This window comes from Narcine bancroftii, chromosome 8 (genome assembly GCF_036971445.1).
Source record: "Narcine bancroftii isolate sNarBan1 chromosome 8, sNarBan1.hap1, whole genome shotgun sequence".
NCBI lineage: Eukaryota > Metazoa > Chordata > Chondrichthyes > Torpediniformes > Narcinidae > Narcine > Narcine bancroftii.
Window position 1 is genome coordinate 99,744,067 of NC_091476.1, and position 12,734 is coordinate 99,756,800.

The window sequence follows — 12,734 nt, forward strand, 5'->3', positions numbered from 1 at the left end:
TGTAGGCGCGTGCTTGAATAAAATGGTGTGTGGGTGGGCAGGGGGAGGAGCACAGGCCCATGGGCAAGAGGTCACAGGTGGAGATAGGTGGGGGCGCACAAGAGAAAAAAGCTGAGGTGATGAGGGAGGAGAGGGGTCCGTGAATGGAGAGGAAAGGAGACAGGGATGGGGAAGAGAGGGAGAGTGGGGAGTGGCCTTGGTTTGGCAGTGCACAAGGCAACAGACAGATGCATTGGGATGGGAGTGGTACGGAGAGTATTTGATTGAAATTTGATTCAGGAGCAAATTTCCAATGTCCAAGTATCTCACTTTTGTGTTTTACTGATTTAATTTGTTCTCCAATATCAAAGAGTTTTCAGTTCAAGTTTTAAAGTAGAATCTGTCGAGATTCATTGGAATTAGAGTAAGAAAAAAAAGTAAATAATTGCACTGGATATCTGTAAACAGATTAAAGTTCCAGTAAGATAACAGAGTTCAGGAAGGTGACGGATATTGTCTGAACAAGTTAAAAATATCACCGCATGTTTTCCAGTTGTCATCTCTCTCGCAATTTCCATAGGGCAGTGCCAATCAAACCAGCTGCCCGGTAGGTCATTTCCAGTCTGAATGGGCATCAGAAGAGTGTGATACTTGTCCATCAGGATTCTACTGTCAAACCCAAGGTAACATAAGAACAAATTTATGCTGATAGAGGTAATGGCATCAAATAATGTTGAGAAAGAAATGTTTAGCTGGCCAGTTCAAACATGCCATTCAACAGTAAAACCTCTGGTGTCTGGAACCTATGGGGATTGGTGGAATCCGGATGTGAATTTTCTGGTTGCTTGAGATTGTGGGTTGCGTGATTGGAAAATTAACGGCAAGATGCGCCAATTTTAAACTATTTATTTTCTGCAATTTTTTGTTGCTTGAATTCTGCATAACAATGTTTGACTGTGCTTATTTTGAGTTTCATTCTCATTATTTATCCGTGCCTTTCTCTCCAAGGAGCTCTTCTACCTGTCATCTGCCCTTTGGGCTCATATTGTCCGCCAGGCACTGAATCTGGCCGTCAGTTCCTCTGTCCTCCTGGTACCTACGGAAATCAAACGGGGTTACGCAGCACATCAGACTGCTTGCCCTGCGATCCTGGAATGTACTGCCAGAGTTCAGGTATGCTACAGACACTTTATTCCAACCTCAGCTTCACAATTTCTAAATTCGCAAATTTTACAATTGAAATAAAAATAGTAGTGTTGTAGTGGGCTGAGCAACCAAGCAGTTAGATGGGCTGAATCACCGCCCCAATTGGCCAACTCAAGATGGTGCGGGACCCCTTCGCTCCCGAGGAGAAGCCAGTGGTTGATGCCACGTGTTGTCCAGGGGAACTCTTCACTTCCGGGTAGTGCATTGCCAGCCAGAGAGAGACGCCTCAATGCATTGACATCACTTCCGGAAGCCGGCGCACACATCACTGGAAGTGGATGTTCCCTTACATGCAGCACAAGGAAGTCAAATATTAAAGTCATCTACTAGTTCACCCTCGCACCTTGTGGATGTCTCTTGTTTCCATAGCACGGCCTTTAGCATATGCTACAAGTGGTGACCCCGACGGTTCAAACGTTTTTGGAACCCACCTTGAATGCGACAGAATGTAGGATGCTGCTACCACTACAGTCACAATGACTGCAACCAACGTGGTGGGCGTGCATTTGCCGCCCATCTGGGCAAACCAGCCCAGGTATTGGCTGCAACTGGCCAAGTCCTCGTTCCACATCAGAGGCATTGTCTCAGAGGACACCAAGTTCTGGCACGTTGTTAGCGCCCTGGATGCTGCCATCGCAGCCAAAGTAAGCTCTTTTGTGGAAAATCCTCCCATGGAACATAAGTAAGAGCAATTGCGGCATTTCCTCCTCAATTCCCTGGAACTCAGCTGGCACGAGCACTCCGTTCACATCCTAAATATGCAAGGCCTTGGCGACAGAAATCCCTCCAAGCTCATGCACGAAATGGTGACCCTAGCGAATAGACACAGACAGTTTCCTTTTCAAGGCCCTGTTCATCTCCAAGCTGCTGGTACACGTCTCCTCAGCAGTTTCCGACATGGATTCCAGCGCCCCACACCTGGTAGACAAGGAAGCAGACAGACTTTTCCACACTCCACAGCAGAGCTCCATCCATGTGTAGCCCATCTACACCATTGGTGCCACTGTCTCTGCAACCCCACCGGGCCCCCGCAGCAGTGGCCGCGGCCCAACAGCAACACGTCGGGCGCCCAGAGAAACAAAACAAATACTGTTTCTATCACCACAGATAGGGATGAAACGCTTGGCAGTGTATCCCCCACCCATGCTCCTACCCCACCGCCAAACCAAACACAGTGACAGGAAATGGGCAGCCGGTAGTGGCCTCAGCAGTTGGTATTCATAAGGCCTACTCAACTTCAGGGTCCAGCGGACAAAGAGGGACTTCCTAGTTGACATGGATGCAAAGATAAGCCTCATCACACTGACATATTTCGAGACCAAACACAACCCCAAGGGCCTCCCATTGCAAACAGCCAATGGCTCTTCCATGTCGAGCACCGAACCTGTCTGGTCATAATCCATGCAGCAGATGGTTTTCCAGTGGAAGTGCACAATCACGGCCATGAGACAGGCCTTATTCGGAGTGAACTTCCTCCGGGCACATGAACTTTTGGTGGATGTGACAAGATGCTGGTTGGTGAATTCTACTACTTTCGGTCATTCCTCCTCACCCTGTGGCAGCGCCCATTTCTGCTGTTAGGAATCCACGCTTTGAACCAAGATGAGTATGCCCATCTACTGGCCAAGTACCCAGCCCTACTTGTGCCCAATTTCCATAACACCAAGCCAACACATGATGTGGAGTACCACACTGAGGCCATCAGGCCTCCAGTGCATGCACAGGCCCAGCGCCTCCCACAAGACAAACTCCAGCAAGCCAAAACTCTGTACACCACCATGAGGAGGAGCTGGTGATCGTCCACCATTCAAACAGCCCCTGGGCTTCTCCCTCTCCACATGGTACAGAAGAGCTCCAGCGGTTGGCACCCATGTGACGACTACAGGCCGCTGAAGGAAGCAATGGTCCCAGAAAAGTAACCTATCCCACACGTCCAGGACTTTGCCTCGAGGCTCTAAGGCGGCCGGATCATTTCCAAGGTGGACCTCGTCAAGGGGTACCACCTGATCCATGTGAACCCCAGCGACATCCCAAAGCAGCCATCGTCAAACTCTTGGGCCTTTCTGAGTTCCTTGGATGCCCATTGGACTGAAGTACGCAACCCAGATGTTCCAGTGACTGATGGACATGGTTGACAGGGACCTCGACTTCATCTTTGTCTACCAAAACGACATCCTCATCACCAGCTCCAACGCCAGTACATTCAGGATGCACCTGACCCCCTTTTTCAATATGCTGCGGCAGTTCAGACTTACGGTGAACCCATCCAAGAGCCAGTTCGGCTTAGAGACAATCAACTTCCTGGGACACCACATCACCACACCACTGCCCGACAAGATAGGGGCTATCTTGAACTTTCCCAAGCCAAGCACGACCAAAGGCCTGCAGGAATTCCTGGGGATGGCAAACTTGTAACATTGCCCCTTCCAGGGAGCAGCCACCCTCATGCACCCACTGTTCAACCTCATCATGCTCAATGACTACAGACACCACAGAAGTATTCCAGACCACGAAAGCGGCACTGGTGTGGGCCACATACCTGGCACATCCAGAAGCAAACTCCCCCCAACCCAGCCCTAACAACAGACCCGTCAGACAGAGCAGTGGGTTCAGTGATGGAGTAATAGGGTCGACGAGCAGTGGCGCCCCCTGGCCTTCTTCAGCAAACATCTCCAGATGCCAGAGCTCAAATACAGCGCATTCGACCACAAGTTGTTGGACCTGTACCTGGCAATATGACACTTCTGGTATATGTTAGAAGGAAGGGTTTTCACCGCTTACACAGACCACAAACCATTCACCTATGCACTCAGCAAGGTCTCAGACCCATGGTTAGTGAGGCAGCTGCATCACCTCTCCTACATCTCGGAGAATACAACAGACATCTTCCATGTCGCAGGCATGTCCAATGTGATGGCTGATGCCTTATCCATACCCATTATTGCCGAAACCTCAGGGGTGCTCGACATCACTCAGCTGGCCAAGGACCAGGCAGAGGACGCAGATGTCCAAGCCTATCGGACTACGATCACCAGCGATTTCTTCCCCCTCACCAGGAGGCCCATATCTACTATGTGACTTATCCACAGGGTTCCCCAGACCCATCCAACCTGCGATCTGTCGATGGCGAGTTTTCGACCAGATCTACAGTTTCTCCCACCCCTCCATAATCCACGGTCCACCTGTTGTCTGACAAGTTTGTATGGCACAGCTTCCACTGAGACGTGACCCTGTGGGCAAAAATCTGTTTGCAGTGCCAACGCACCAAGATGCACAGACACATCAAGGCCCCACTCCAGACTTTCGAACTGGCACAGCGCCGATTTGAGCACATAAACATCGTCGGCCCATTTCCCATGAGCCAAAGTATGCGTATCTGTTCACAACAATTGGCCGTTTTACCCGTTGGCCTGAAACCATACCCCTACACACATGCGACACAGAGACGTGTGCTTTTATCCACCTGTGTCCCGTGTTTCGTAGCCCCAATCCACATTGCCTCAGACTGAGGGGCACAATTCACTTCCTCGCTCTGGGCTAACCTAACCAAGTTCTGCGGCAGCCAGTTCCACCACACCATGGCCTACCACCCTCAGGGAAATGGCCTGGTCAAACATTTCCACCGCCACCTGAAGGCAGTCCTAAAAGCTCAACTACAAGGCCCAAATTGGGTTGATGAGCTCCCGTTGGTGCTCAGGCATCTGCAAAGGAAGACCTACCAGCCTTGTCCACCAAGATGATGCATGGTTTCCCACTTACTATCCGTGATGATATTCACTTCATCCCTCCCCAGCCCACTGCCGAGCGCTTTAGATGTCTTCCAGAGGTTGAGGGTGCAAGCAGGTAAACCACCCAGCCACATCCCTGCGGACCTACAGTCCACCGATTATGTCTTCATGCGGAGAGGACAACAAGAAACACCCCTACAATGCCTCTGCGAAGGCCCATTCAAGGTGCTGCAAAGAGATGGTGTCATGTTTATACTGGACATTGGTGGCAACAGGACGGATTCACAATTGACTGCCTCAAGGCAGCGCACCTGGACTCAGACCTGCTGGCTCCGGACTCCCAGGTCAGGCATGGAGGCCAACCACCCAGAAACTGCACGGTAACCTCCTCAGTGGGTGGCGGCGATTCTGGGGGAGGTGGTGCAGTGGGCCGAGTGACCGCGCAGTTAGATGGGCTGAATTGCTGCCCCAGTTGGCCGACTCAAGATGGCGCAGGTCCCCCTTCACTCCCAAGGAGAAGCCCACGGTTGATGCCACATGTTACCCAGGGGAATTCCCCACTTTCAGGTAGAGCACCACTGGCCAAAGAGTGACTCTATGACATGTTGAGACACTTCTGGAAGCCGGTGCACACGTCACCAGAAGTGGGCATCCGCTTAAGCACAGCTTGAGGAATTCAAATAATAAAGTCAGTTACTGGTTTACCCTTGCACTGTGTAGACGTCTTTTTATTCCATAATGCTGCCGTAGCAGATGCTACAATCTCAAAAATTAGTTGCAACCAGCAGACAGATCCCACTCTGATTCATGTCTCATAGGAAATTTTAGGGCCAGATTTTAACATAATTTTGCAAGAATTTGTGCCCTGAGTTCTAAATTTAAGCCACTTTCAGGTCTACTATTTATCAAAATCATATTAATGGTTTGATTTTTTTCCCCTGAAAAAATTGAACTGTATTAATAAATGTTGTTTTATTTTTCCAGGCAACGTGGAGCCAACAGGACCATGCAGTGCGGGTTACTGGTGCGCCCTGGCCGCTGCAGTACCAACCCCGACTGATGGGATTACAGGAGATCAGTGTTTGCCAGGATCATTCTGTACCAGTGGTAGTATCATGGGGCAGCCTTGCCCAAAGGGGACCTTCAGGTATATTTGACAAGATTTCAGATTTCAGATCTAATTTCAGATTTATTGTCAGAGTACATATATCACATCACATACAACCCTGAGATTCCTTTTTCCTGCAGGCAAGGCAGAATTTACCACTATTTGGTAGTGCAAAAATAAACTGTACACAGCATAAAACATGTAAATAAACAAAGAACTGTAACCGAATTGTGCAATAGAGAGAGAACAGCAAGAAAGATGGAACCCTTCTTGAAACACCGATCTGAGTGATCTTTGTTACTGAAGTGTACAAAGTCTTGTGTAATTATCGACTCAGTATCTAGGTGCCCTGAGGTGTTCCTCATGTCTTCAGTCTTAATGCTGAGGGCTGGTTCTCCACACACAGACTCATTCAAAACCAGATGGAAGCCTTTTGCACACAATTTAGCCCCAGGTTTCAAAGGTTACCCAATGGAGATGTCACTTTTAGCAAACTGCCAGAAGCATCTTTATCCCATATCAGTTTTTCTTCTAAAACTTTGGTGGTGGGGGCAGTGATGGAATGAATCAAACATGATCAAAGGTTTTTGAAAAAGATCACCAGCCTCATCATCATTCATATGGAAATGTTTCCATCATTGTTTGCTGGCTCTTCACTTTATATTGATCTCTTCTAGTTATTCTTTCATGCCCACCATTTGAATTAAGCATTCAAGGTATTGGACATCAGTTTTGCAAACTGCTCAGTTGGAATTGCACAATTCCAAAGCATCAGCGAAGAGGAGGATTGATATTGACTTCGTGGTTTCAAATTACTCATTAATAAATTTATCTCCAGTTTTTTTTTGAGTAATATTAACTCACAGTGGAGTTCCGGTCTGCCTTTTATAACATCTGGTCTTGTTGGCTTTACAGTGGGAAGGTAGGACTGACTGAAGCTGCACACTGCCAAGCCTGTGTCCCTGGCCACTATTGCGATGAGATGGGGATTACTGCCGTTTCAGGGCCTTGCTGGGCAGGTAATGTATCATGTAACATCTCTGTGATCACGTTTAACTGGCGTTCCATGACAGCCAATGACCCACCACTGAGTTAACTGGAAGTAAGCTGTCGATCTTCTGAATCTCCATGCCTACTTTTTCAACAATCTCACTTCAGAGATGACTCTCTCTTACATTCCAGCACTCCTTTCCACTTGGACACTTCTTCCAGCCTTCAACTTTCTCTTGACCTTTTCATTTTAAATTGGCAACTGCGCCTGGGTGCTGGATGGGGGAGGGGAGACGGTGATGTATGAGTTGTTTTTTTCTGGAATCGCATTCTGGCGTCAGGCATTTTAGCGCTGAAATGACTTTTGTAGCCCTTTGGACAGTTTGGCGCTGGCCCGGTATTTCAGCATTTCAGAAACATTTTGGGATTTATTGTTATACTTGCGTTCTTGTTTAACACTGGCCCGGCTCCCCACAGTATTGCAGCACTGCCTGAACCCTAGCGTTTCAGAAACAACGTCCCCCTCAGGAAGCTGCTCCCCTGGCAAATATTTTGGATTTATTGTTATACTTAATAAATAATCATACAATTAATCACTTAGGTTCATGTGATTTATCACGTAAAAATCACTGTTTAAGTGCTAATAGAGTGATATATGAAATTGATGGGCTTATTCCTGTTTTGAGTCATCTGACGGTAACTTTTGTATATTGGATCAATGGTTGGCATTTTAAGTAAAAGAGGCAAAGAGAAATTCACTCATAATGGTTATCTTTATATTTTTGACAAGTGCAGTAAAGCAGATGATTCGATTTTGTTTTGGCGGTGTGAGAATAAGCATACTTGCAAAGGACAAATCCATAGGACAAATGGTGAAATGATCTGTGATATCAATTAGCACAACCATGATTCTTCTGCTGTATCAGTCGAAAAAGCAAAAGTTAACACCAACGTGAAGCACCATGCTCTCAAAACTTTAGAAGCTGCTTTTTTTTTGCTTTTTTTTTAATTTTTCACACTATGAACCATATTGACCAAAATACACATAAACCTTTCCCTCTTGAATATGCACAGTGTCATTTTCTCCCCTTTTCCCCCCCTCCCTTCCCTCCCTCCTTCCCACCCCCCCTCCCCACCCACTCAACGTTCAACATATATGATACATTAAACCCATTAAGTAATGTCATCACACAATGAAAATAAACAAGAAAATTGTGTCATCTACTTTTACACACTGGGTCAGTTCATTTCGTCTTCTTCTCCTTCTGTCATTTTAGGGGGTGGAGGTCTGCGGTAGGACTTCTCTGTTGTGTTCCATGTACAGTTCCCAAATTTGTTCAAATACTGTGACGTTATTTCTTAAATTATATGTTATTTTTTCCAATGGAATACATTTATTCATTTCTATGTACCATTGCTGTATTCTCAGGCTTTCTTCTAATTTCTAGGTTGACATAATACATTTTTTGTTACAGCTCAGGCTATCATAATAAATCTGTTTTGTGCTTCCATGATTCTTGATCAATGTTTGGCAGATGTGCCGCAGGCAGTCCAAGGATCCACTCCGTGTCCTGATCCTTGAAAAGGACCATAAGAAGTAAACGCAATGAAATGTGTCAGGCACCTCCCAATCCAACAAACTTGCTTGACCTAGAAATTCCAGATTGTTTTAAGATCTACAAAACTTGCAACGGAAGTGAACCATTTCTACTCGAAGATAGTGATCCGTCTGAAAGCAGCATTTTGATTTTTTTGTAGAAAAAATGTGGTGTAAGAAATCCTTGCAGATTTTGATGTCTAGTATTCTGATGGAACTTTTAATCTGGCCCCACCAAGTATATGTAATATCGGTCAAAAGCCATGGTGGAGTTTACCCTATGATTTATGCACTGCTTCCTAACAAAGGATAAGGATAACATATATTGGGTTGTTTGAACTCATTAGTGGCTATCTTGCCAACATTGCCCCAAAAAACATAGTGTGTGACTTTGAATAAGCTGTCACATTAGTAGTGAAAGATGTTTTTCCAGGGGTGGAATTAAAAGGCTGCTTCTATCATTTGAGTCATAATTTTCATTATGGAACAAGTCAGTACTATATTGCTGGGGGAGCGGTTTCCTGGGTGGGGGGGGGGGAAGAGTTTCTGCAACGCTGGAGTTTCAGGCAGTGCGGGGCGATGGATTCAGCCAGAAAATGGTGAGTGGGTGTGATAGTACAGACCTATCACCAATGTATATAGTTACAGTATCTAGAGTATGTAATGACTGTGCTTACAGCGATTGGCTGAGAGCTTAGCTACACCTACTGTCTGGGCCTTAAAGGGTTGTGTCCCTAGTCAGGTCAGATCATTCCGGACTGGTCGGCCACCTGTGAAGAGCTCCTGTCTTTTACTAATAAAAGCCTTGGTTTGGATCAACAAGTCTTTGGTTATTTCGACAAGCTCTACAGTGGGGCAGTGGGCCAAAATGTCCAGTGCTAAAATGTCCAGTGCTAAAATGTCCAGCACCAAACTGAGATGGCCAAAATGTCCAGTGCCAAACTGAGATAGCCAAAATTTCCTAGACCCGTATTTTTTCCCACAGGGAGTGGGGGGGGGGGGTGGAGGTGCATGGAATGTACTGCTGGGAACGATGGTGGAGGCAGGTACGATAAGATATTTTACAAACTATTAGATGGGTATACAGAACTGAGATAAAATGGAGTGTCATGCAGTAAGGAAATTCTCGGCAACAATTAGAGTAGGTTATTAAGTCAGTGCAACACTGTGGGCCAAATGACCTGTACATGCTGTAGATTTCTTTGTTCTATTTACTCCAAGGTTTGTGTCTTCCAAGTCTATCCATTTCAGTTTGGTCAACAGTATGCCTCAGGGATAATACAATGGAATGGAACAGTAGCTGACTTAATTATGTAAAGAATTTTGAAAGCCTTTAGCCAGTCAATCACATTATTTTTATATTTCCATTGGCTTTTGTTTGTCATATGGAGAACTGAAGCAGACTTAAAGGAAAGACTCATTCTAAGTGGTAAAACCAAGTGTAGATGTAATCAAAGGATATTCCAACTATCCATGGATTCCATTTCCATGTACAGTACTGACTCCGGGAAATGCCTCATACTTCCTCTGCCAACTCTATATTTGGAAGTTAAACCAGATTAGAGTTCTATGTGAAACCAGAATGTTATTCATTATTCTATTATTGGCATCACTTTTCAATCACTTTGTCTTGATTTATTTTAGGATTTTTCTGCCTTGAAGGCTCCACATTCCCAGCTCCTGTTGCTGCAACATTTGGTGACATCTGTCCTACTGGACACTACTGTCCCAAAGCTGCTGTCCTCCCCATCCCATGCCCACCTGGAACATTCCAACCAACAGCCAGAAGCACAAGTGTGGAAAATTGCACATTGTGTCCTTCAGGTTAGTGTGTGATCAGTGCTACCCTTTGTCACTGACATTTGAATGAATTTGTCAGCGTGGATCCTTATTTGTTTACTCTGCACTAGATCGATGAGTAATGTCCATTTTTCCTGAAAAGGAAGTAATCCTGCCCCTGAAGAAGCCTGATATGGTGAAACCCCTGCCCACGTTTACCCTCTTGACCTGAGCCTGATTTTGCTTTTCTAAAGGTTTCTATTGTTTGGAACCGGGAAAAGACAGTGCTGGAGATTTTTGTGAGCCAGGATTTTATTGCAAGGAGGGAGCAAAGACAGCAAAACCTCGTGACGGCATTACAGGTACCAAAGTTAATTATCAACAACTTTTCTTTTAAAGTACAACTCCAATTATCCATAATGGTCAGGACATGATAAATGTTTTTTTCAGAGAACTGGTCATTTTTTTTATAAACAGCCCAATAGCAACAGCAAATCACTTGTAACAATGTTTAAACAACAAACAACAAAGGAAGGCTTTTTAAGCATTGAGATAATGTTCAATTCTCATTTTTTTAAAAGCTGGCCCCCGCCGATCACCGACACCACCCCACCGAGGCCCCACTGCTGCCAGGACCCCAATGAATCCACTCATGCCCCCAAGAGGCTAAGGTCTGCGCTGCCACTGGGAGTCTGAGGTCCCTGCTCCTGTCAGGAGCTCAAGGTCCCTGATCAGTTCTGATTCAAAAAAATTTCAGATAAATGAGGATTTCTGATTTGTTTCAGAAATTTGGTTCTCCCAACAAATCATTGAGCAGTGAGAACATTAAGTTGTTTTGAAAAGTCAACCAATAAATACATTTTAATTAAGAAGATTTACAGCTCTAATTCATTCTCTGGAATATATGCCAACATACAGTAAAACCCCTGTTATCCAGAATCCAGGCAACCGACAGCCTCATACAACAGTAAAAATAATCTCAGAAAATAGGTAAAGAAGTATGGGTTTAAAATTGGTGCACCTTCACCAATCACACAACACGTGAGCTCAAACAACCAGAAAATTAATTTATCCGCCATCTAATAATCCCCATATGTGCCGGATAGCAGTATTGTCTACACCTGCAATGGTATGGCTAAAGACTATTACGTATCCTGTTGAAAGTAAGAATGTATTGAGTTGGCTGCAAGCTGTGCTGATTAACTAATGAGCAGAAAAATCCTGAAATTATTTGGCTTTAATTTTTTTTGGGACTGGAACTTGCTGGTAGCATTGAGATGCCCTTTCTCACCTAAGCATAATCCCAACTTACATCGAGCAGACACGTCTCAGGAATTTCCTCAATGGAGTTATATGCGAGTATGATTGACTACACAATATACAGTAAGATTAAATAATGGTGGTGGTTAACAAAAGATGGTGAAATTATTTAATGCTGGATCATAATTGTATTCTATCTCTTGACCATAATTGTATTCCATGAATTCAGGTGACATTTGTCCTGTTGGCCATTATTGCCCACTGGGTTCTGCTGCCCCCATACCATGTGAAAATGGGAAATTCATGAACCATACAGGAGCAGAGGAATGTTTCACCTGCCCAGAAAGCTACCACTGTGCACACAGGTAGGGTGCAATGTGCATTGCACTTGATGGAGATCTGTGAGCTGCTCTTATAGGCATGATACTCTTTTAGAAAAGCACCAGATGCTTCAGAACATGACTTATTATGCAGACATGTGATAACTACTGTCTTTGCTTAGAACAGCTGTTCGACACAGTTTGCACATGTCTGATTCGCAGGAAGTAAAGGGGGTACAGGCAGTACTTCACCTTATTGGACAACTCTGTCAAATCACGAGTTACGCAACTGTCAGTCTTGATTACACAATGAAATTGAATCGTAAATGAAGGAAGGAAAGCAGAACACAAATGAAAACATAAACATTTCAAAAAGTAAATCTAAAATGATGTTGGGAACCTAAGATTATTTTGCAAAGGATTGCCTGCTGTACAACTTTATCATCTGATTGTGCAAATGCAACCTGATGAAACAGTGTTCTCTGGTCCTCCATGTAAATCACGATGACACAGTAGCCAGACAAAACACACTTACAGACAAACAATACATACACAGAACAAATGTATAGAAATAAAAATAAATAAATAAATATTGTGTAGTACATAGTAGAGTTAGTGTGAGCAGTTCCTTTGGTCTTTCAGCCTTGTGATGTTGGCTCTGATAATTCGGTATCTCTTTCCCGAAGGATGAAGCAGAAAGATGCTGTGTGTGGGGTGGTAGGAGTCCTCAATGATTTTGTGTACCCTTTTCAGACAATGTTCCTGGT

General features: G+C 45.0%; 1 protein-coding gene across 1 annotated transcript in view; it reads left to right on the forward strand.

Annotated features, from left to right (window-relative positions):
- Window positions 1–1,084: 1,084 nt before the first annotated feature.
- Window positions 1,085–12,734, forward strand: part of LOC138741060 (neurogenic locus notch homolog protein 4-like) — a 50,784-nt gene continuing 39,134 nt past the window's right edge. Inside the window, exons 1-6 of the mRNA XM_069894546.1 lie at window positions 1,085–1,152; window positions 5,898–6,060; window positions 6,937–7,040; window positions 10,253–10,432; window positions 10,642–10,749; window positions 11,877–12,012. Of these exons, the coding sequence (XP_069750647.1) occupies window positions 1,134–1,152; window positions 5,898–6,060; window positions 6,937–7,040; window positions 10,253–10,432; window positions 10,642–10,749; window positions 11,877–12,012 (710 nt within the window). The 5' untranslated portion in view covers window positions 1,085–1,133. The remainder of the gene's footprint in view (window positions 1,153–5,897; window positions 6,061–6,936; window positions 7,041–10,252; window positions 10,433–10,641; window positions 10,750–11,876; window positions 12,013–12,734) is intronic.